Source organism: Sycon ciliatum, chromosome 5, assembly GCF_964019385.1.
Source record: "Sycon ciliatum chromosome 5, ocSycCili1.1, whole genome shotgun sequence".
Lineage (NCBI taxonomy): Eukaryota > Metazoa > Porifera > Calcarea > Leucosolenida > Sycettidae > Sycon > Sycon ciliatum.
Window position 1 is genome coordinate 7,740,937 of NC_088647.1, and position 20,560 is coordinate 7,761,496.

General features: G+C 46.5%; 2 protein-coding genes across 2 annotated transcripts; one reads left to right on the forward strand and one right to left on the reverse strand.

Moving 5' to 3' along the window:
* The first annotated feature begins 1,807 nt into the window (after positions 1-1,807).
* On the forward strand, positions 1,808-19,578 carry LOC135816595 (phosphatidylinositol phosphatase PTPRQ-like). The gene is made up of 10 exons (XM_065329773.1): positions 1,808-2,211; positions 8,863-8,950; positions 10,224-10,499; positions 10,780-11,097; positions 11,787-11,854; positions 12,544-12,682; positions 13,793-13,921; positions 14,738-14,824; positions 15,266-15,757; positions 19,046-19,578. The coding sequence occupies exons 1-10, from the start codon at positions 2,200-2,202 to the stop codon at positions 19,255-19,257; spliced, it is 1,821 nt and encodes a 606-aa protein (XP_065185845.1). The 5' UTR covers positions 1,808-2,199; the 3' UTR covers positions 19,258-19,578.
* Positions 3,855-8,185, reverse strand: LOC135816470 (uncharacterized). The gene is made up of 4 exons (XM_065329669.1): positions 7,247-8,185; positions 5,972-6,984; positions 4,958-5,770; positions 3,855-3,884 (listed from the first exon to the last, which is right to left on the reverse strand). Exons 1-4 carry the CDS (start codon positions 7,308-7,310, stop codon positions 3,855-3,857), a joined length of 1,920 nt encoding a protein of 639 aa, XP_065185741.1. The 5' UTR covers positions 7,311-8,185.
* Positions 19,579-20,560: the final 982 nt, after the last annotated feature.

Below are 20,560 nucleotides of genomic sequence, written 5' to 3' on the forward strand. Positions count from 1 at the left end.
CTCTCACTCTCACTCTCTCACTCTCACTCTCACTCTCCTCTCACTCTCACTCTCACTCTCACTCTCACTCTCACTCTCACTCTCACTCTCACTCTCACTCTCACTCTCACTCTCTCTCACTCTCACTCTCACTCTCACTCTCACTCTCACTCTCACTCTCACTCTCACTCTCACTCTCACTCTCACTCTCACTCACTCTCACTCTCACTCTCACTCTCACTCTCACTCTCACTCTCACTCTCCCTCTCACTCTCACTCTCACTCTCACTCTCACTCTCACTCTCACTCTCACTCTCACTCTCACTCTCACTCTCACTCTCACTCTCACTCTCACTCTCACTCTCACTCTCACTCTCACTCTCACTCTCACTCTCACTCTCACTCTCACTCTCACTCTCACTCTCACTCTCACTCTCACTCTCACTCTCACTCTCACTCTCACTCTCACTCTCACTCTCACTCTCACTCCCACTCTCACTCTCTGTCTCGTAGAATGTATGACATTGTAAGCTCCAATTATCCGAATTATTCAAACATCCCGAAACAGATTCTGGCCGAAAGGCGGGCTCACGCCCCGACATGGCTACTTCCCCTTGTCTAGCCCCCAAGACGAAAATGATAGTAGCCGACTGGCCGAAATTAAAAAAAAAAAAGTTCTGGACCCAGGGCCAGGGTGTTTGGATAGCTGAAACGTGAGCCGATGTACATGTTGTAGTGACTGTTGTAGATTTGCATGACTGTACATTCGTACGTTTCATTCGTTCATACAGCATTACAGGTGCTGGTCTAGGGTAGGGGTGCTCGAATAACCCACCCGCTAGTGTGTACACGTGTGCAGGTGGAACCGCGTGTGCTGTTGTTTGTTGTTTGCTGTTGGATTTGAAATTCGAGTGACCAAACGAGCAGAGGTGTTCAATGACAAGGAAGCGAAGGAGAATGTTTAATGGAGGTGAAATCCAGCAGACAACACTACGGACCGGTTCTGGCCAGAGAAATCCGATCACATGAACAAAGTAACGCCGCGCTCAAGTGAGCAGAGTGGTGTTTGTCATGCTAGGGCCGCATACTAGTAGCCCTGGGCGCACATCCATGTGGCCGGATTTCTCTGGCCGCTTGGGAAAGGGGTGGGGGGGGGGGGGGGTTGGACAATGCGGGCTTTGATACAGGGCTGCGTACCGGTACATTTAGGAGAGAGATACCTCGTAGACCTGGAAGGAAACATCTAGTTTGGTGCAAGACAGCTAGTATAGTAGAAAACACGAAGGCTAATAAAAAGTAGTCGTAGCGTAGTTTAGGGATTGGAAATGGGAAATAAAAAAGAGTCTACAACTCCCTCGTAGGCAATGGTATCCGGTACCGGCAGACGCCTACAATACAGACTCAGTAGTCATGCTACGCATACAGACAGTCAGCTTACATGGTTTATGTCCTGGTCAGTGCTGTTCAATGAAATCTAGTTCGTTTGCACCTTGAACCACTTCGCAGGGATCGCAGCCCAGTGTCCGTATTCGCAGACCTGGGGCTGCACAACGCCCGGCGACTCGGCGGCGAGCACTTGAGTGATCGTGGTGATGGGACTGGATATCAGCAGTACTGAGTCTGTAGTTGTTGACCATGATAGACAGGCCTTGCCAGGGGAGCGGAAAAAATCGGTGTTCTCCGCGGTAGATCTACGCGTGGTGGTGTGAACCATGGTGAACGGTTACGTGGAAGTGTGATAAGTACACCCATTGACCGCCGGGCACCACACCGAGACATTTGAAGCAACAATCCGGATCTTGCATTCTTGACTCTGTGGTTGAGTACTGCACTGACGTCAATGACTCATTAGCCGATAGTGATAGATCTACTGAGCCACATGTGGAGAACGAAGAGCTGTAGATCTACTGCATGCAGTGAACGACTCCGCTATTCGAGCGAAAGCAGCAAAATAATTTTTGTTTGCATCCTGTCCTGTCGGCAAATGTTACGGTGCGTTCGTGGACGCAGCTTGCTAGTCGTGCAGACCAAACTTCCGTTACCAGATGTTCAGGTGTGCGGGGAGCTTCCATTTCTAGCCAGGCAAATCCGTCATAGTCGGCAACCTCTATCACATTCGTTTTCCTGTGCGAGAGCGGATTCGTATTCCTCCCCGGTTCCAGCGAAGAGTCTGGGAAAGGCGACGAGTTGGTCTTCGGAAACGTTAGAGGACTTCTTGACATGGGTGGGCACGTAAGTCATGAACTAAGTAGAGCTAGCTCTGTTTAGTGTGACTTAGGGAAATATTATATTCCAAACAAGATGATCCGTGATGAACATTGCATCAAGCGGCGGACGACACCCTGCATACAAAGATAACTTTGACGTTGGAATGTTTTCTTCTCACGAATACCAATACGAATTGGACAAAATACGTTTTGCAGCAGAGGATGTGACGTGTTCGGCAATTTTGTGCTAAGTGATTACGCCTGTCAAGTCTCTAGTTGGGTCGTGAGACCCATGTTGAGTTGTAAAGAGGTACCTTACTCGCGCGGTTAGAGCCCTCTCTCGAATAGTGCACCATCTGGAATAGTGGTCCAGTCTCGAAGAGCCAGTGAAAAAGAAGCCCCTCGTGAATAGTGCCCACCCCCCCCCCCCCCTCCCCCCACCCACTGGTAACCAAGCACATGTGCAAGTTTGGTGTTAGTTTGCTAATGTAAGAATCTTGTCCATGTCATTGCATTGGTGGCTTCAGGACCATAATCACAGTTCTTGGTGCCGTTTCTGTTGGGTCGTGATAGTTTGCAGTCAACTTCCGGCTCTATTTTTGCCTTCTTTGACAAAATTTGACAACTGAATAGCCAGGTGGGAGTGGAAATTAGGGGAAGAGTGTGAGTGTGTTGATAGATGGTGAGACATACTCTGTGTGAGTGTGGTGATAGATGTTGAGACATACTAGTGTGTTGATAGATGGTGAGACATACTAGTGTGTTGATAGATGGTGAGACATACTAGTGTGATGATAGATGGTGAGACATACTAGTGTGATGATAGATGGTGAGACATACTAGTGTGGTCATAGATGGTGAGACATACTAGTGTGTTGATAGATGGTGAGACATACTAGTGTGGTGATAGATGGTGAGACATACTAGTGTGTTGATAGATGGTGAGACATACTAGTGTGTTGAGAGATGGTGAGACATACTCTGGGGGATTGGATTCTATTGAATGGTTTCCTTCGGTTTACCAACAATTGAACATGCCCTGTACTGTTTATTTATTATTCCCGTAGCTATGCAAAAGACGTTACTTCAGTAACGTCTGGCGCTAGCCAGGGTCCACACAGCTGTAATTTGTTTGTTTGTGCCGTCGGCATGCCTGACGTGAAGCAACTTGGAAGAATGAGTATGTATGCGAAGTGTATCGGGGGAATGCATGCAGGGCGATGGGTTCGAATCCTAGGTTTTGTCTTGAAGAAATAGGAGAAATCAAAAATCTATAACATCCCTATGATTTTTTTGCCAAGGTAGACGGTGTCGTATTACCCTCGAATGCAAAGAGAAAGTTTATTTCTTTCACTCAGGACCCTACGCTATTCTTTTTTGCCTAGCTCATCATGAATGTTAATCGACCAGATGGACACTTTTTGGAATACAATGATGTAGCCGATCAGTTCGTTGTGGTATGGTTGGGCATTGTAGCCGTCATGGCCGACATAAAACACAATTTACATACACAAGCTCGGGAAGCAAAAGTCTCTGTCCCATAAGCTGCCACATACCAACTGAATCCAAAACCATGCACTTCACACGAGCTGACTTGCACGCGTGGCCCTTTTTACGAACCCAGGCAGAGGGATTGGTCTATTATAATGCATGTACGAAGTCACCAGATTACACCCGCACCAGAGATGAAGGCGAGAGCTGTTGCCGAAGAACGGCAAACGGAAAAGATTCCTGGCGCTATCCTGTACCTGTCTCGTACCGTACCATCAAAGACAGCTGGCCACAATATCCAAATAGGGCTTTCAAATGCAATATCATAACTTGACGCAACTTGGAAGAATGAGTATGTATGCGAAGTGTATCGGGAGGATGCATGCAGGGCGATAGTGCGGGTTCGAATGCCAGGTTATGATCTGATGTCTTGAAAAAATAGGAGAAATGAAAAAATTATAACATCCTTATGCTTTTTTTGGCTAGGTCATCAAGGTGGTTGACGGTGTCGTATTACCCTCGAATGATCAGCTAGGCAGCTAGGCAAAAAGCATAGCGTAGGGCCCTGAGCTTCCAAGCTCTCTCGTTATTTGAGGGATTCCCCAAAGGCAGAAGTCTAAATCAAGGAGGTCTCCGGGAATAAAATTTAATATCGCTGTGATTATAGTTATGAAGATTTTCATGTCTAAAGATATATTTGAACTCGGATGGTGAGCTAATATAGTTATGAAGATTGTCATATCTAAAGATATATGAGCATAATTGCCAGGCTAAAACAGCGAATGACAATATTATTTTTCTGAGGTGCAATACAAGACATTGTAAATGCACCTTGTCATGTTGTTGCCCCTCAGCCTCGGCTTACTTGCGTGTGGTGCATAACGCTGTATACAACAGCATTGTCAGTGCATACAATGGCAGTGTCGGTGCATGTCATCCACGGCTGAACCGGTTCCACACAGCAGGAAACTGACATGCTGCCAGGGCTTGCTCCAGACATTCAACACAGCCCGGTCAGAGTGTACCTGGCACATGCAGGCCAGCCGGGTCAAGCCGGGTCAGATCATCCGGCAGAAAAACAACCAAAAAGCCTGCTGAAAACGCAGGAAAACAGAAAGGCGAATTTATTACCGGAAATCGGAAATTTTATAGAACAAGGCGAACTATCAAAGTCCGCAAACGTAGAAGGTAAACGACATTGCGTGAAGAATGCAAAGCAGTTCCATTGGATTCTGATTTAACAATTTGAAAAAAAGGAATTCTGTTTTCGGTGGAGTTGCAACGGCTGCTGCTGCTGCTCCTGCTGCTGGCGCTGCTGCTGGCGCTGGCGCTGCTGTTGCAGCTGCAGCTGCTGCTGGCGCTGCTGTTGCTAGTGGCGCTGTTGCTGCTGCTGGCGTTGCTGTTGCTGCTGCTGGCGTTGCTGCCGCCGCTGCTGCTCTGGGTGTGCAGGCCAGGTCCCTCCGTTCAGACGAGGTTGACGTTGCAGTCGTAGTGCGCCGAGTCACCTCAGAATGCCATGCAGCCATAGCCTTGTCGTAGTTGAAGTCGGCGACAGCAGGAACGTCGAGCTTGATTGCCATGATCATCTCCAGATTCCTCGTCGACAGCGAGTTCCGCATCGCCGTCTTCACAAGCTTCAACAAGCTGAAGTCTCGCTCGCATTCAGCAGTGGACAGGCAAATGGCCAATCCCCAGTCAGCGATGCGCGCCAGGTTCGGGTAGTCTCCAGCATGTTGCTCGGCGAGAAGCTCGAACATCTGCGGGACGCCTTTCGAGGCCCGGAGGTTCGGGTGGGTGAGCATTGCTGACTTCAGTGCGGTCCACTCAAGCCGGCACTGAGTTGGATCGACGACCAAGTGCGTCGCGGAGTCGCTGGGGATGTCGTCAGCATCGAGCTCGTCGAGGAGAATATTCAGCTGGGGAAGATCATACTCAGCCACTTCAGTCCGGTGGGGCAAGTTGCGGGTGTCAAATATGCCCAACGCAGAAATCACAGGTAGCCCTGGGAACCGCTGACGGAGGCAGTCCACGAGGGCTTGCAGGTAGGGCATACGGACATTTCTGTCAAACGATTGGCGCTTGGCATCAGTTACCTGTTTGAACAGTTGCAGAACACAGAAGATCATTCAGTTGATTGAAAATCTTGTTTTGTTGTCCTTACTGCCAATGCAACAATAATTTACAAAAACTGAATAATAATGGAAGCATGCAGGCAGAGAATTATCATCCTACATCCTCATAGAGTGGATGCACCTGCATTACATCACGGAGTCACAACAACATTTTCAATTCACCTGGATCATGATGTCACGTTCAGGGTCCTCGGATCGCAACTCTGTAATGAACTTGTCCGTCTCCTGAAATGTCGGCCCTGGCTTCTCTTTCAGGAGTTGGATTGCCGTTATCATTGAGTTGACATGCGGCTCAAGCTGGGCAAAGTTGATCGTGGCGGCCTGGAACTTCTTGGACAGGCTAGCAAGCAGCGGCAGGGCGTCAGCTAGGAGGGAGAGGCTGGCAACAAACTCATACGTCTTGATTCTCTTGAGCCAAGCTTTCGCGGCAGCATCACTGGCCTCAACACTCTGTCGCTGCAGTTCCAGCAGGATGGCGGCGAAACACTTCCGGAAGGCAGAGATTGCCGCGTCGTACGATAGCCACCGCACGTCCTTGGGCTCCTTGAGCTTCAGTATGGGCAGCGTGAGCTCCTCCTGGAGGGCGTGGAGCTTGGCCTCCTTGACGCCGGAGTTGGCAAATAGACGGTAAATGCCAGCGATGGTGGGCTTCACCTTGTCGTACAGATAAGGGACCGCCTTGACCGCGTCCGCTGCTGCGAGGGCTTCCCGGTGGCAGATGCAGTGGGCCGCCAGGCTCTGACGCATGTCGTGGTCACGAATCAGGCGCACGCAGACACCATTCAGCCTGCCGGTGAAGACGCTGGCTCCGTCGCTCGCCAAGTGGCACTTGCGCCAGTCCAGGTTGAGTTCACGAAGCTTCTCCTCCATGGCTGTTTGGAGAGCTACAGCATTACGCGGACCAATCTCGCAGAGGCCGCCGAATCGGGTGGTAATTCGACCGTTTGATACACAGCGCAAATGGATCGCCATCTGGCCAAGATTGGACACATCCGTGGTCTCATCCACCATCACGCCGATGAATGTCGCTTGCTGGATGATCTGCAGCGTCTCAGCATGCACAGGTGTATATAGGGCCGCCAGCATGTCGTCCCGAGCGATGTGGCTCGTGTACGTTGCGTTGCCAGCAAGATGCAGGTGGGAGATGGCTGAGACACCCGACTCGGACAACAGACCTATAAGACACCCAACAAAGAGATAGAAATACCAACATATTTTGGGGACTGCCACACAATCTCAGGTCATTTTCAGGTATGGTGCCATAATGTCGAACAACTCTAGGTGAGCATGCAATAGGAAGACACACTCTAAGCAACATGTAGAGGTGATCATCGAATGGTTACACACCTTGTGGAGTTGCGCAAGTTCTACAATAGAGACCTCAAGATTTGTATTGCACGTGTGTGGGAGTGAATCTAATGCAGCCTGAGCACTAACCTTTCAAGGAGTTCCATTTCTCAAGAGCGACGTTTTCCTTCACCAGCCAAAGCAGTGTTCGCATAGCCGCAACAGCTGCCTCATCTCGTCTAACCGCCTGACGAGCAAAGAATCCACCCTGCTTTGCCGCGGACTGACGGATCTTCGCTGCAGCCTCAGCATCACGGTGTCCTTTACTAGGTTCGTGCTCCGCGACTACTTCAACCTTTAGACGTCGGCAACCTTCCAAAATAGTTCAAAGAGGAAAAGGGTATTTTTAGTCCGGCGCAGACAAAATGATTACTGGAGCGGATGTCGAAAGCTAGGGTAGGGTCGAGAAGCATGCCGATAATTCGAAGCAGTGAGTTCTTACCTTTCAACCACGCATCGTGACCAAATCCACCGCCGCTCGTCTTCCTTTGGAAATGCGTCTTGCACAAAGCGCATGACATGGATAGACTGGCATGGTCGTAGTCCAGCCAAGGTCGACCTTTCTTCCAAGAGTCTTGGAAAGCGTGAGTTCTTTTTCTCTTCGCTGCGGGCTCCATCGTCCAAATCACCAGTCGCCTAAAAATTTGCAACTGTGTCAAAAGCTTAGCTGCTATAGCCAAAGTTACGCTTCTGACTCGACTGCCTGCCCCATCGACTTTGAATGTCCTGACTTCCTGCTCGCCCCTGGCCGGATTGCTTGATCGCGCTCGAACCAGTTGACCCCAGTTGACCTTAGCCGAGTTTCTGTCGCTTGTAGACTGTAGTCTGAGTGTAGTGTGTACCATGGTGTACGGTTGCGCTAGATTTCCAACAGATGGGGTCCGCGAGTCGTATAATACCGGTATTTTAGGAATCCATTGTCAGTTTGAGACATTTTTCAGCCGGGTCAGACTGGACCCGGTGTTATCTGTTCAGCCAGGTCGTGCAGTTCCCCAGCCGGGCGCGTGACCCGGCTGACCCGGCTCTCCAGCAGGCCCTGGCTGCAATCGTAATCCTAGTGGACGTTGCGTAGCCGGAGTGAATCTGTTCAGGTAGCGGCTCACACGGCCATGCAGAGGAGCTGGACAAATTCCAAGTGTGGTCACTTTGAAAGATGATTCTCACACAAACGTATCATGGTTGGAAAGGGTGAAGTCCTCCATGAAGGCCTCACACAAGTAAAGAACGTCGGGCTCAACACAAACAGCACTTTCCAAACTTTCCACACAATTTCAATACTTCACCATCAGGTGGAATAAAGGCGAAAAGAACCTGAAAACATACAATGAAGATTATCCAGTAGACATGAGGTAGAAAAGTGAACACAATTTCCTACAGCAAACCATAATATAAATGCCTTGCTCTCCAAATGCGCAAATGTGTTCATTCTGAGCTCGTGTAAACGAACATGTTCGCAGGCAGCGGTTCTGCATAGATCCTAGATCGTAAAGTGCGAGGCTAGACCCAGTGCAGTCTGTGGTGTGTGTGCAGGTGACGTTTCCACTGTTACCAGGGGTGGCAAATACGGTGCACACCTAGGCCCGGGATATTTTCTCAAAAGCCGGAATTTTTTCAAATCTGTCCTGCTGCCCTGCCGCACATTGGCATCTTACTTTGGGAATTTATCGCATTCAATAAGTGTATGGACTCTTCTGTTTCCTGCGCAGTCACGAAGAAGAGCTGAACATGCTCTGTCGCTAGCAGTGTTATCAATATTGACATTGATGTTTGAACAAGGGCAATCTACGATTACAGGTAAGCTAACAGAGAGGTTAAGAAGCACGTTATTTCCGACGTGACGCGAAAGTTCAGCTCGCGTTTTTTGGCTTGCACGTCGAAAACAACGCGAGTGACGGGCAGCCCAAGTCGAAAATAGGAGTTTCACGCCATATTTGACGTGAAATTGCACGTCTGGTCGGAAATAACATGCATCTTTAAAAGCTCTATTACTTCTATCATTGCTCATCTCCTTATGACTAGGCACTTCCCGCCACTGCATGCACTGACCAGCCAGTCTCCTCTCCCCCTTAGTGGTGAGTGTGCAGACATGTTACTGTATCCAAATGACTGGAAGCTTCTATTCAGGTACTGTTCTAGTAAACGGTATAGTTATATTCCTACACAGAGCAACAAGGCACAAGGCTAGTCTCATCCTATGCAATCATCAAGCGACATGGAAATGACTTGGGTGTCGCCTCAGCCAACGCCGCGTCACATAACCGTCCCTGCCTCTACAGCCTCTTGTTGACTACATCAGCCACGCATGTTGGGCTAAAATAGCACTGCAAGCCTTCAAACTCCCCCCCCCCCACACACACACATGCATACACACAGTTGATCACACTGCTTGCTAGCACCAGCAACCCAACACCCAGTTCATAACACCACACCACCAAAAGCACACAAAGTTGTCCTGGCATAAGTACTGGCATGGCCAACAGCATCCATCTTGTCTCATGATTATATAGCATGGAACTGAAAGGCACCAAACTAGCCTTGTGCCTTGTTTGTTCCGTGTGATACGCTCTGCCTACGCGGTATTGAACACTCTCAGCACATGCATGCATCCTCCGGTAGTTATAATCCTATTCCTAAACAATGAGGGTGCATAGATCACATCCACCAACCAGACCGAAATGGCCGAAATCCCATGTCTCGCATCCACATAACCCCATGCAATAGGTCAGATGAAACTCGGACAATTCCACGCGCTTGCTGTTCACATGTAGGTGCAGCTCTATCATAGCTTGTACTTCGAACACGTATAGTTCATGTCCTTTCTGTTCGGATGGAGTAAATGACAAATCAGCTATCATATTGAGGAGGAGGAATCTTATTGGTATGAATATCATCCTGGTAGATTGCTTTCACGTTATTCTTGTGGACTTCACTCTGCTGAACAAAGACCTGATAATGATTCCGTATACAATGAGGCTAACCCTGCTGACCATCATATAAAAAGGCGTTAGCAAAAACAAGTGTCGTCACTCACAAAAACTTTTCTGTTGCACTTTCCTTTGTCTGCCAGCTCCTCCAACAATCTCCTTCATCAGCAACTCTACAACGGTTGTGTCAACATCCTTCACAGTTGGATCGCTAGCGTTGTTTTGCCGAGGATCAGGCGAAGGGCCACTCACGTATGCCTGGTCTAGGGACGGAGTTGTTCTACAAGCCGCCAGTGGCACACATGGTTGGACATACCGGTTTTCTGGCAATCTCTCTGCAGCTGACTCTGGAATATACACCTGCACAGTTCACAGTCCGCACGGCCAGTCTTCGAAACAACTCCGTCTAAACGTACTTGGTAAGCACTTGAGGGTTTTTCCTTTAGGGTTTGTGGTGCAACCAGTATGATTGGCTTTTGTTATGTGGAGTTACGCCATGTTTGGTCCTTTGAGATTTCAGAAACCCTTCTCTTCTCTTGATTTCTGAGCAATTTCAGATGAGTGTGCAATGGAGAACGGGTCAGTCTTTTGTAAGAGAAATGCACACGTTATCCTGCCACGTTTCTACTTTTTCCAATCAAAACAAATTCCCCTGTTCTACTTGTAATCCTGTTTCTATTCTCTCTCCCATCTGACTAGATAGTCCTAGATTCTTGGTGAACCCGCATGCACTGCTCATGCTTGTGCCTAACACACTGACGGCCACTACAGCTTCTTTTCGCCTCACTCCACCATCATCAACTGGCAATTCACCAATAACAAGTTATGAAGTCACTTGTAGACCTGATATGGAGTACAGATCGTATGTGAACGGCACTGTCCAGACGTTTTCAGGGACAAATGTCACCGTCACTGGTCTTCAACCAGCCACCAAATACAGTTGCTGGTATCGCGCAGAGAATGCAATTGGTATCAGCTCTCCTACTCCAAGCCTTCAATTCCAGACTCTTGAGCTGCGTAAGATTTTTCATTGTGGCTATGATTTTTGCCTCGCTCAATCTACCTGCAAAGTACGCACACAACTGGACAAGTACGCCCAAGAATTGACATGCTATATGTCTACAATAGAGGGTGTAATTTTGCAGACTATGTTTGTAGAATAGGAACTGTCCACGCACTCATGGTCAATACCAATATTCTAGACCAGTTCCGGTGGATTTAGTCCTCTCACCACTCAATATCACACATTGCTTACGAAGAGCTGAAACGTCACAAGCTGCTGTGAGATTGGGGAACAGTATGCTCTATCCTGGCTGTGCGGCTCTACCATCTAAACTGCAATGTGGAAATTCGGTTGGTTCGTCCGCAGGGATACTATCCCCCCCCCCCCCCATTGCACGAAAGCATGTGGGAATACTGCTGCGACAGCAATTTTGTGATGATACCAGTCATCATGAATGTATAGGCGATTTCTCGTAATCGAAAATGTTGAAGTCCTGTCCCCGCCACCTTTCCATAGTGATATTCACCCCTGATATCAGGCTATCTCTTGCAATAGAACCGTGCGAGATGGATGCATGTCTTGAGGCATACAATTATAATGGCATGCAATCATGAGTCTGAGAAAGGTATCCTTCGGGTATCACATGACAATTGCAATTACATACTTCGAATTAATTTTGTTTGCTTTCCTATCGTTCTTACAGGACCTACCAGGCTGGAAAACCTAACTGTCGTCTCTAATTCACCTGGATATCTTTTGATTTCATTCCGAGTAAGGCAATGGATTATGATTTTTTTTTTACTTTTTTTATTGGGAACACATCCCTACAAAGAGACATGTGGAGACAAACACAAGCAAGACACAGGGGATGTAGGGACGACGTGCCGATGTACAGGGAGCAACTCGACCGACCAGGAGTCTCGGCGTTAGCGTTGCAACCTGGCATCGAAAAAAAAGGGGGTTGCATGGTCAAGTAGCAAAAATGATAATTTGGTGCGAGAAAGGGGCGCTAGTATTGCACCAAATAATATAAATACGCGTAATAACTAAACCGGAAGGGAAAAAGAAAAAAGAAAACAATAATCATAACAAGCAAAGTACTAGTAGAAAGGTAAAATGGGTCTCAATATCATCGTCACAGGTACCGTGTGGACCACAGCCATCTCTTTCGGATTAGATCCTTACATACGTTGACTTTGAATGTTTGGAGGCGTCTTGAATGGGGTTCGTGAAGCAGGAGGTCCGCGAGCAGGTTGTTCCAGGGTGTGATGGCGAAGAAGGGGAAGGATCGCAGGAGGTAGTCAGGGGCTGTGCGAGGGGGTGTCCACTTCAGCTGGGGGGGGGGGGGTTGCAACAAATGTTTTGATCCCTAGTAGGTGGATAGATTACTGCAAATGCGACGGATTGAAATGACTGGTGCAATCTGTGAATTTGACTACAATGCATACGTTTTCCTGCAGCCAATGTCGCCAAGCCTCCAGCATGGCAATGTTACTGGATACGATGTTGCATTCAATGCAACCCAATGCAGTACAGCGGAGCAATGTCCGTGTCCATGGTACAACTGCTCACTGCATGGGACGGCCACTTTTGATGCACGTAAGCAATTGTGAGAATCCTCTGGAAGCACCTTGTACAGTATGGTATGCTAAACTATTCCACACAATGTAAAGGTGCACAGCAGAGAGGACTACTAATAAACAGTTCACCGCTCTAACAGCATTGAACACAGCACTTCTTTCACTTCGTGAATACAATAAGGCGACTGAAAATGACACAATTCTGCAGTGATCGACCTTCTCTCTCACGGAGCTAAACAGAATGTGCGTCATCGCCTGTAGACTAGTCGCCAGGGAAACGCAATCAGAAAATCGGCGATATGGCAAGTTTGCAACACCGTACGGAGACGAGAGATATACCATCGGAACCGATATCAAAGACTGGGTACGAAAGGCCTTGTCAAAATTTGTCGTGACGTGCTGCGCGTGTTTGGTTGATTCACAGTACATTTCATATAAAATGGTATTCACCAAACAACTTCCTACATTGAAACACATTTCATAGCCCTCGACAGAATGATCAGCTCACTGAATATTGCCCCAGCAAGTATAACATCCACATTGCCAGGGCCATGAACAATGAGTGATCTATGACAATATATTTTAGGAACCATGGAAACAAATACAGCCAAAAATTGTACATGTTGCAATATGTCTTGCTTGAATGTAGTTCCAATTGAATATACTATTTTACTACTTCGAAGTATGTGTATTTTGTGTAGGAGATAGTGCCAATATCAATGACAGGGGCTTTTGATGTGGTGTAAATTCTGTGAATTGACCTTCTGCAAGATATTTTCCAACAAGAAGAGCTCTTCTGATGAACCATTTTACTGTAAAACTTCATAATGATGCATGGCACCGAAAGTGAACTGAAAACTTATTTTGGCAAGACGAGCATGTTTTGTGAATGGGTCTGTGGATGTATGAGCGTAACCTACAGTCTGTGCATCAAACCCACATGTCAGCCTGTCATTCTGTGAACGTATTTTGGTGAACAGTCGATTTCCCAATACCCAGGATAGCAATTATCAAATCATTGCTAGAATGTTTAGCTCTATTGGCAAACTGAGATTGTCCATTGCTTCATCCCTACCAGACCTATTATGGACTCGCGCAATTGACGATCTGCAATATGTTTTCACTTCAGGGTGGGTCGGCAGCTCTATATCCTTGTCTAGTTTGCGTCACTTCACATCGTACCAAATCTCAGTTGCTGCAAGCAACAGGGCCGGGGTTGGTGAGAAGGCTGTGATCACCTTCAGGCCTAAAGAACTCGGTAAGATCATCTAATGTGCGGATAATGCCAGTAAAGCTGGTCTCATACTCCGAAGCTTGGTTGTTAACCAAATTGCCCGCAATGGTGCTGAGGTTGCTGTTCAAGAAGGATAGGAAGATACATTTCCTGTAGGACCTTCCCGGATTTACACTAGTTACATCACCTTCCAGTATCCGGATTGCTTCAGATGGAGTATACAAAGTCAAATCTCTGTAGATCAAGCACTATGGAACCCATGGACATTGTTTGCAGCAATGGCAATTCTTCTTACCTGTGATTAAAAGATGCAATTTCAAAGATCATGTGAGAGTCACAAAAAAACAACACTGACTTTCATGCATCCATGGAAATGCTACCACCCATGTGCAGCAAAGTGTCCGTGCGGTTCCTGAAGCTCTGCTAGTTTTTTTTCTCTGCACGCGAGCAATGCTTTAACCGACTGACCTACAGTATGACTCGTATCCACAGTGATGGCAAATCTATCCTTCTTCGATCAATCAAGGTCTCTGGTTCAAGTCTCGGTGGTGTGACTGATGATTTTTTCTTTCTTTCGTATCTGGCTTGCAAGTGTTGAGTTTCGGAGAGAAAAGAGCAGTACGAGGCATGTGGCCTTTAATTTCCTAGTACTTAACCATAGAAACTCGTTTCCTTGTGTTTTCTTCTATTTTTGTTGCGTTATGTGTATGTTAAATGTAACTCGCACTCGCTGACTGTATAAGATCTCGTTACGTTGGTGGACAGTTAGTCATAACTCGTAACATGTTGTCCTTCTTCTTATGTGTATGTGTATGTGATTGATGGCAATGTGCAATACAGTGCCGGGTCCTGTGAGGAATATTACCGCTAGGAGAACATCAACCTCTGAAGTACTGACACAATGGCAGGCCCCAGAGAAACCCAATGGTGAGTGATGCTACATATAAAGCTTGTACTCGCACATGTATGGTCCACAGTCATGAGTCGGTTATCCAGTCACATGGGCCACCATGCAGCTGGTAAGCTAAACAGTCATAATGCTACAACCTACTGCACTGTGCCATAGAATTAGTATTGATGTTACAAGTTTCTACCCAAAGGGGTGGGGGGGGGGGGGCACTCCCCGTCCTCTACTCTGATAGCGCACCACCTTAGTCATTTTTGGATTTTGTGCTTTCAGTCAACACAGCGAAAATGAGGCCGCAAATCAATCGTCCCGGGCACTCTATGTTGCATTTTTTTGTGACAAGGCTATAGTGGAAGACGGAAAAGGGATGAACTTTTGTTTTCCCATAACCCACCCTCTGCAATGTTTTTCCTGGCGAGTACTCTGATGTTATGATACTGTGCTGCTCCCACCATATCCAGGCGATATCCAGTATTATCAACTTGGGTACAGCGTCATAAGTTATCAGTACACTATATTGCGAAGAGACGAGATCAACATCAGCGCAGCTGAGTCACAGTATACCATTGCTGGGCAGCCGAAGAACAGCATGGTTCTAATCATATTATGTGCTGTGAATTCAGCTGGTACTGGACCTCGTGTTGCGACACACGTTACTAGCAAAAGAACAGAACAACAGCAAGCGTATCCACCAAACAGCTCACAACCTACAACAGATCTCTTCTGCTCTATGCCAACGGATGCTGACTGGACTTCACGAGTCGCAAATTCGTTCAGCTCTGAAACCATCGATATGATGAGAGAAGGCTTTGAGGCAAATTCCCACGTGAATTTCGCCTGTCGGGAAGGATTGTATGTATCTGGAAATGTAACTCTGCGGAATCAAATGATCAACTGCATGGACAATGGAGAGTGGAGCGACAAGATCGCCGCATGTACAAGTGCACATACAGGTAAATGTTTGAGAGAATTTGCTTTGCAAAGAATTCAGCACGAGGAATATGCCAGCGTAGTCAGTAGTGACCGCATATTAAAATATACAGATATGGGGAAATCACCTTTCCTCCCCAGTGGGACATCACTAGCCCAAACTAGCTGGTGTGAGATGCACATCATAAATCGAGTGGGAGGATACATTATATGATTCACCAAGCTGGAGGTATTACTACAGGGTGCGATGTCCCATGCGTGTCAAGCTATGCCAGTTTTGCATGTGAAAACCCCTATATAATTGCAGTTTGGTCTATATTTTAATCATTCAACATCCACCTTCACTGATGAGCTATGTACAGTCAACTTCGCTTATAACGACACTCGGCGGGGCATCAGAAAAGTGTCCTTATTCGCGAAGTGTCGTTATACCCGAAGTCTCATTATATGTATTACAGTTGGAAGTAACTTTGCTCTGGGAATGGAAATGCTGTCGTTATTCGAGAATTGTCGTTATATCCGCAGTCGTTATTAGCGAAGTAGACTGTATTATTAATTTTACAGATTCCATTTTTCTAGACAGGTGGCAAAGTAAAACAAACTAAAAATCATTCTACCAAGGAAAATTGTGGGCACAAGTTACTGTATAGCAGGAAATTTACAGAAATATTTTCGGAAAAAGCCGAATTTCGACCTTTCGTGCGGATTGTATTTTCGTACAATGCTGCATGCTTGGGCACCCTGTAAGAAGACCTTCGGGTCTGTTGGGAATGCCCAAGTAAAATAATAAAATACAATACAAAAAAAATGCTAAATGCACGTGTTTGCATGCAGTACGCGCGCCCCTCATAATGTTTAGACGGAGGTCTGTCTCGTTGTCCAGGAAACGACCAATCAGCGACATTCCCGCCAAGGGCCTTATCAGAGTTTAAAGCCCGCTCAATCGTTATTTTACTACTCTTGATGACGCGTCGAGGGCCTTGGATTAGTTTAAAGCCCGCTGAATATACTCAAAACTGGTGCGTACAACTCCCTGTATGCATAATAGTACGGTGCAGATAATGAACTCTGCATAAAATGTACGGTGTACTACTAAAAGCTACGCATTTCAGAAGTGTGTACGGTTTTTCCCTCCCATATTCTTTCATCTGTACGAATTATTATTTCCTTTGTCAACAGCTTGCGGAAACCTATAAAAACCGAAGATCAAAGTCATTAGAGGTATCGACAAGGGGCTCTCAAAGCCCCTGAATAGCTCCACAAGCTATGAATAAGAATGAAGCTCGCAATAAGCCCAGCATTTCATTTGCTTCTATTCTACTTCTAGTAGTCCTAAGTGGTGCTGAGTTACCATAACTTACCAGAAGAAGATATTCTTTTATACCACACCAAGTCTCTCTGCACACAAACCACAAAACTACCCAATATAATGGTACACAAGCATAATGGAAGTGGGATAATGCATGTAACCTCGTTCTAAAATAGTTAGTGCATGGCAGGGAGGGTCTTATGGCTTGTTTGTGCCCTTCAGGGTAGCCCTCGGACCTTCGGCCCGAGGGCTAACCTGTCGGGCACTAACAAGCCAGAAGGCCCTCCCTGCCATGCACTAACCTATAAATAGTGTACATAATTTCACATGAACAAATATTAGTACAGAGGCCGTGTACGAAACCGCACGAAAAAATTCCGTCCGAAATTTTCCTGCTATACAGTATGCGATCGAGTCCACCAACTAAACTAGATTTTTAACAAGCAGACGTGCACAATCTAGCATTGTCAATTTCTCAGTACTCCCTGTCAGTTTTGTGCTAGATTGTGCACGTCTGATTGTTAAAAATGTGGTTTAGTTGGTGGACTTGATCGCATAACTTGTGCCCACAATTTCCCTTGTTATAATTTTTTCCTTGGCTCACCATGTGAGCTGTTAAATAATATCATTCCGATTGTGCTTTGAAGTGTCTTGCACCGGCGGTGAATTATACACTAACCATATGTTCCGCCGTTGGAGCCATGCCAATGTATAAGCCGCAACCCAAGATTATACATCTCAGTCTGTGTTTGTTGACCCAGTTGTGTGGTGGATCTGATTTACTCACTTCCCGCCACTGAAGGAGATGCACATGTGCCTTTGTGCTTGGGTGTGGTTGTGCTTGGGTGTGGTTGTGCTTGGGTGTGGTTGTGCTGGGGTGTGGTGGCATTCCAACGAATGCGGAAAACTCAGCCTGACTCAGTCTCAAACAAGCCGTTAATTTCAGTGGTTACTCGTGTTGTAGTTGCTTAAAGTTTTTTGTATGAAGACCATTTAACGTTGCCGCAGAAATGACTGAAATCTTGAGTGGAAAGTGACATAATTGAGAACAGGATAATCAGAGCCTCAGTGTCCCTCTGCGCGCACAACACTCCGCCAGCTGTACATGTGTTCGCCCAACCCTGTTGTCCAGCTCATGTATTAGACCATGTCATCGTTTCTCTCTGCCAATGGTTTATAAATCGTCGACGCAAGTTGACCAGAGTTGATTTTCTAATTGTGGCTCTGAGACCGAAAACAATGGTACATGTATGTTACACAAAAGACAAATCCAGGCTTTTTGCACTTACCGATATGGTTTGTGAGAATCTCAATGTTTTGTTACTGTATAGCAGGAAATTTTCGGACGGAAATATTTTCGGACAAAGCCGAATTTCGACCTTTCATACGGATTATATTTTCGTACAGTGCTGCATGCTAAATATACGTGTTTGCAAGCAGTATGCATATAATTATAGTGTTCGTATTTTCTCATGAACAAATTTTAGTATGGAATTAATTTTAGTACAAAAGAGGCCATGTACGAAATCGTACAAAAATAAATTCCGTTCGAAAATTTCCTGCTATACAGTATATTAGACTCAAATGGAAATCCAATGACTAATCTATAGTGAAGAAAATGACCAAGGAACTACAAGTTACGCTATAATGTCCGCCAACACCACCAGCTACTTAACAATCAGCTCATGCGATAACATTGCACAAAACTGACCGACAGTACTGACTTTCTACAACTAACTGGCTATCAGCTCTAGCACGTCTTGGGTGCGCACTCCAACAGCCTTCCAACTTGAAAGGTGCTAAGATGTATGAAAACATTAGAGGGGAAGGTCGCATGAACTGATTGTAAAGTAACTGGTGCCGGTGTTAGTGGACATTATGGCGTAACTTGCAGTTCCTTGGTCTTTTTTTGTTATATAAGCTATAGATAATGTACGGTTAAACGATTCAGGAAATGTGTCCTAAATGGCTTTTGGCATTTTCACATATCCTAAACCTACAGGTGTGAACATTGCAGAATCTTCAGCAAAGAAATCGCTATCATCACCTGCAAATGCGGAATCTGTTGACGGAGATCAAGAATCATTAGCATCATCATCAAAATGGACAATTGCTGCATACGTTCTCGGAAGCGCCACAGCCCTCAGCCTTGCCGTCATGTTTGTAGGTCTTGTGCTTTGGTGCAAATATTTGAAACGCACATACTTTCTTTGACTCCACCATCAGCTCAAACGCAATGGAAGGGACTTAACTGGAATGTCATGTCACAGACTGGTTCCGAATGGGGAAGACCATACGTTTTCAGGTGTTCGTGTGTGTGTGTGTGTATATGTGTGTGTGTGTGTGTGTGTGTGTGTGTGTGTGTGTGTGTGTGTGTGTGTGTGTGTGTGTGTGTGTGTGTGTGTGTGTGTGTGTGTGTGTGTGTGTGTGTGTGTGTGTGTGTGTGTGTGTGTGTGTGTGTGTGTGTGTGTGTGTGTGTGTGTGTGTGTGTGTGTGTGTGTGTGTGTGTGTGTGTGTGTGTGATAGGTAGTTCGGTTGGTGGATACACTTATGCCATATAGTGTTGGGACTGTTGCCAACAGGCTCGGCTGCTTGAAGGTGTATTGTTGTACCTACCACCTTTGTTGGTTTCAGGGTTCATATACTTTCTATTTGAAGTATACATACCTGCTAACCATGGACTGCTTCTGGCTTGATTAACTCTTGTGTAATCAATGGTGCTAGTGAAACTCATATCAGATCCACTCTGATTTAGCCACCCACACTAGTAGCAGTATTACCTTCACGGGGACATGGGTGACTGCAGTTGGATCCCAGGACGGATACCCTGATGCCGGCAAACCCTTTTCTACACCTTGTCCGCGCCCACTTATTGAGGTGTGGTGAGCATAAGTGGGATCATTTCCAAGACCACCCATAGTTCAGGGATTTCAGGGGAGTCGGCCGTTGGGCGATTCAATAGCCAATTGAGTCATCTTTCCAAGATTCCTTTTGAGTCTCTCTCCCCTCTCCTGTCGACCGGTTTTGGTAGTGAGCAACAAGTACAAGTAAGTGTGTGTGTGTATATGTATGTATGTGTGTACGTGTGTGTGTATCCACTTACTCCTGTGCTGTGAGCCCGTAAGTGGAGTCATATTGTAATGCCACTGATAGGTTGGGGATTTAGGGGGTTGTCAGCCGTCGGGCAATTCAATAGCCAGTTGAGTACTCTTTCTCAGATTGTTTAATGTCTTCCCCCTTTCCTAAGGAGAGCAGAGACCCCCACGTGACCTGTTCGTAATAGTGTGCAAGTGTGTGTGTGTGTGTTCATGTTTGAAGTTGCTGGACTACAGCGACTGTGTCCATTCCTTTGCGTCGACTATGGTTGCTACTTGTCTTGCCTCCTTTCCATGCTCTAAACATGTCAGTCTTCTCAGCGCTCTCAACATTATTATGCTAACCTACCACAGTTCCCATTGCTTATTGGGGACGTTTCACTCTACGGAATTACGTACGAAAATAGCGTACGGAGTGGACG

Bases quoted from the DNA above. Each gene is read 5' to 3' on its own strand.
- LOC135816595 (XM_065329773.1), top strand. The intron at 10,500-10,779 runs GTAAGCACTTGA...CCATCTGACTAG, and splicing joins ACTCCGTCTAAACGTACTTG to ATAGTCCTAGATTCTTGGTG. The intron at 14,825-15,265 runs GTGAGTGATGCT...CACCATATCCAG, and splicing joins GGCCCCAGAGAAACCCAATG to GCGATATCCAGTATTATCAA.
- LOC135816470 (XM_065329669.1), bottom strand. From the start codon at position 7,310: ATGCGAACACTGCTTTGGCTGGTGAAGGAAAACGTCGCTCTTGAGAAA. The intron at 5,771-5,971 runs GTGAATTGAAAA...CTGTTCAAACAG, and splicing joins AACGTGACATCATGATCCAG to GTAACTGATGCCAAGCGCCA. The intron at 3,885-4,957 runs GCAACTCCACCG...CTTCGGCAACAG, and splicing joins GAGCAGCAGCAGCAGCCGTT to CTCTCGCCTTCATCTCTGGT.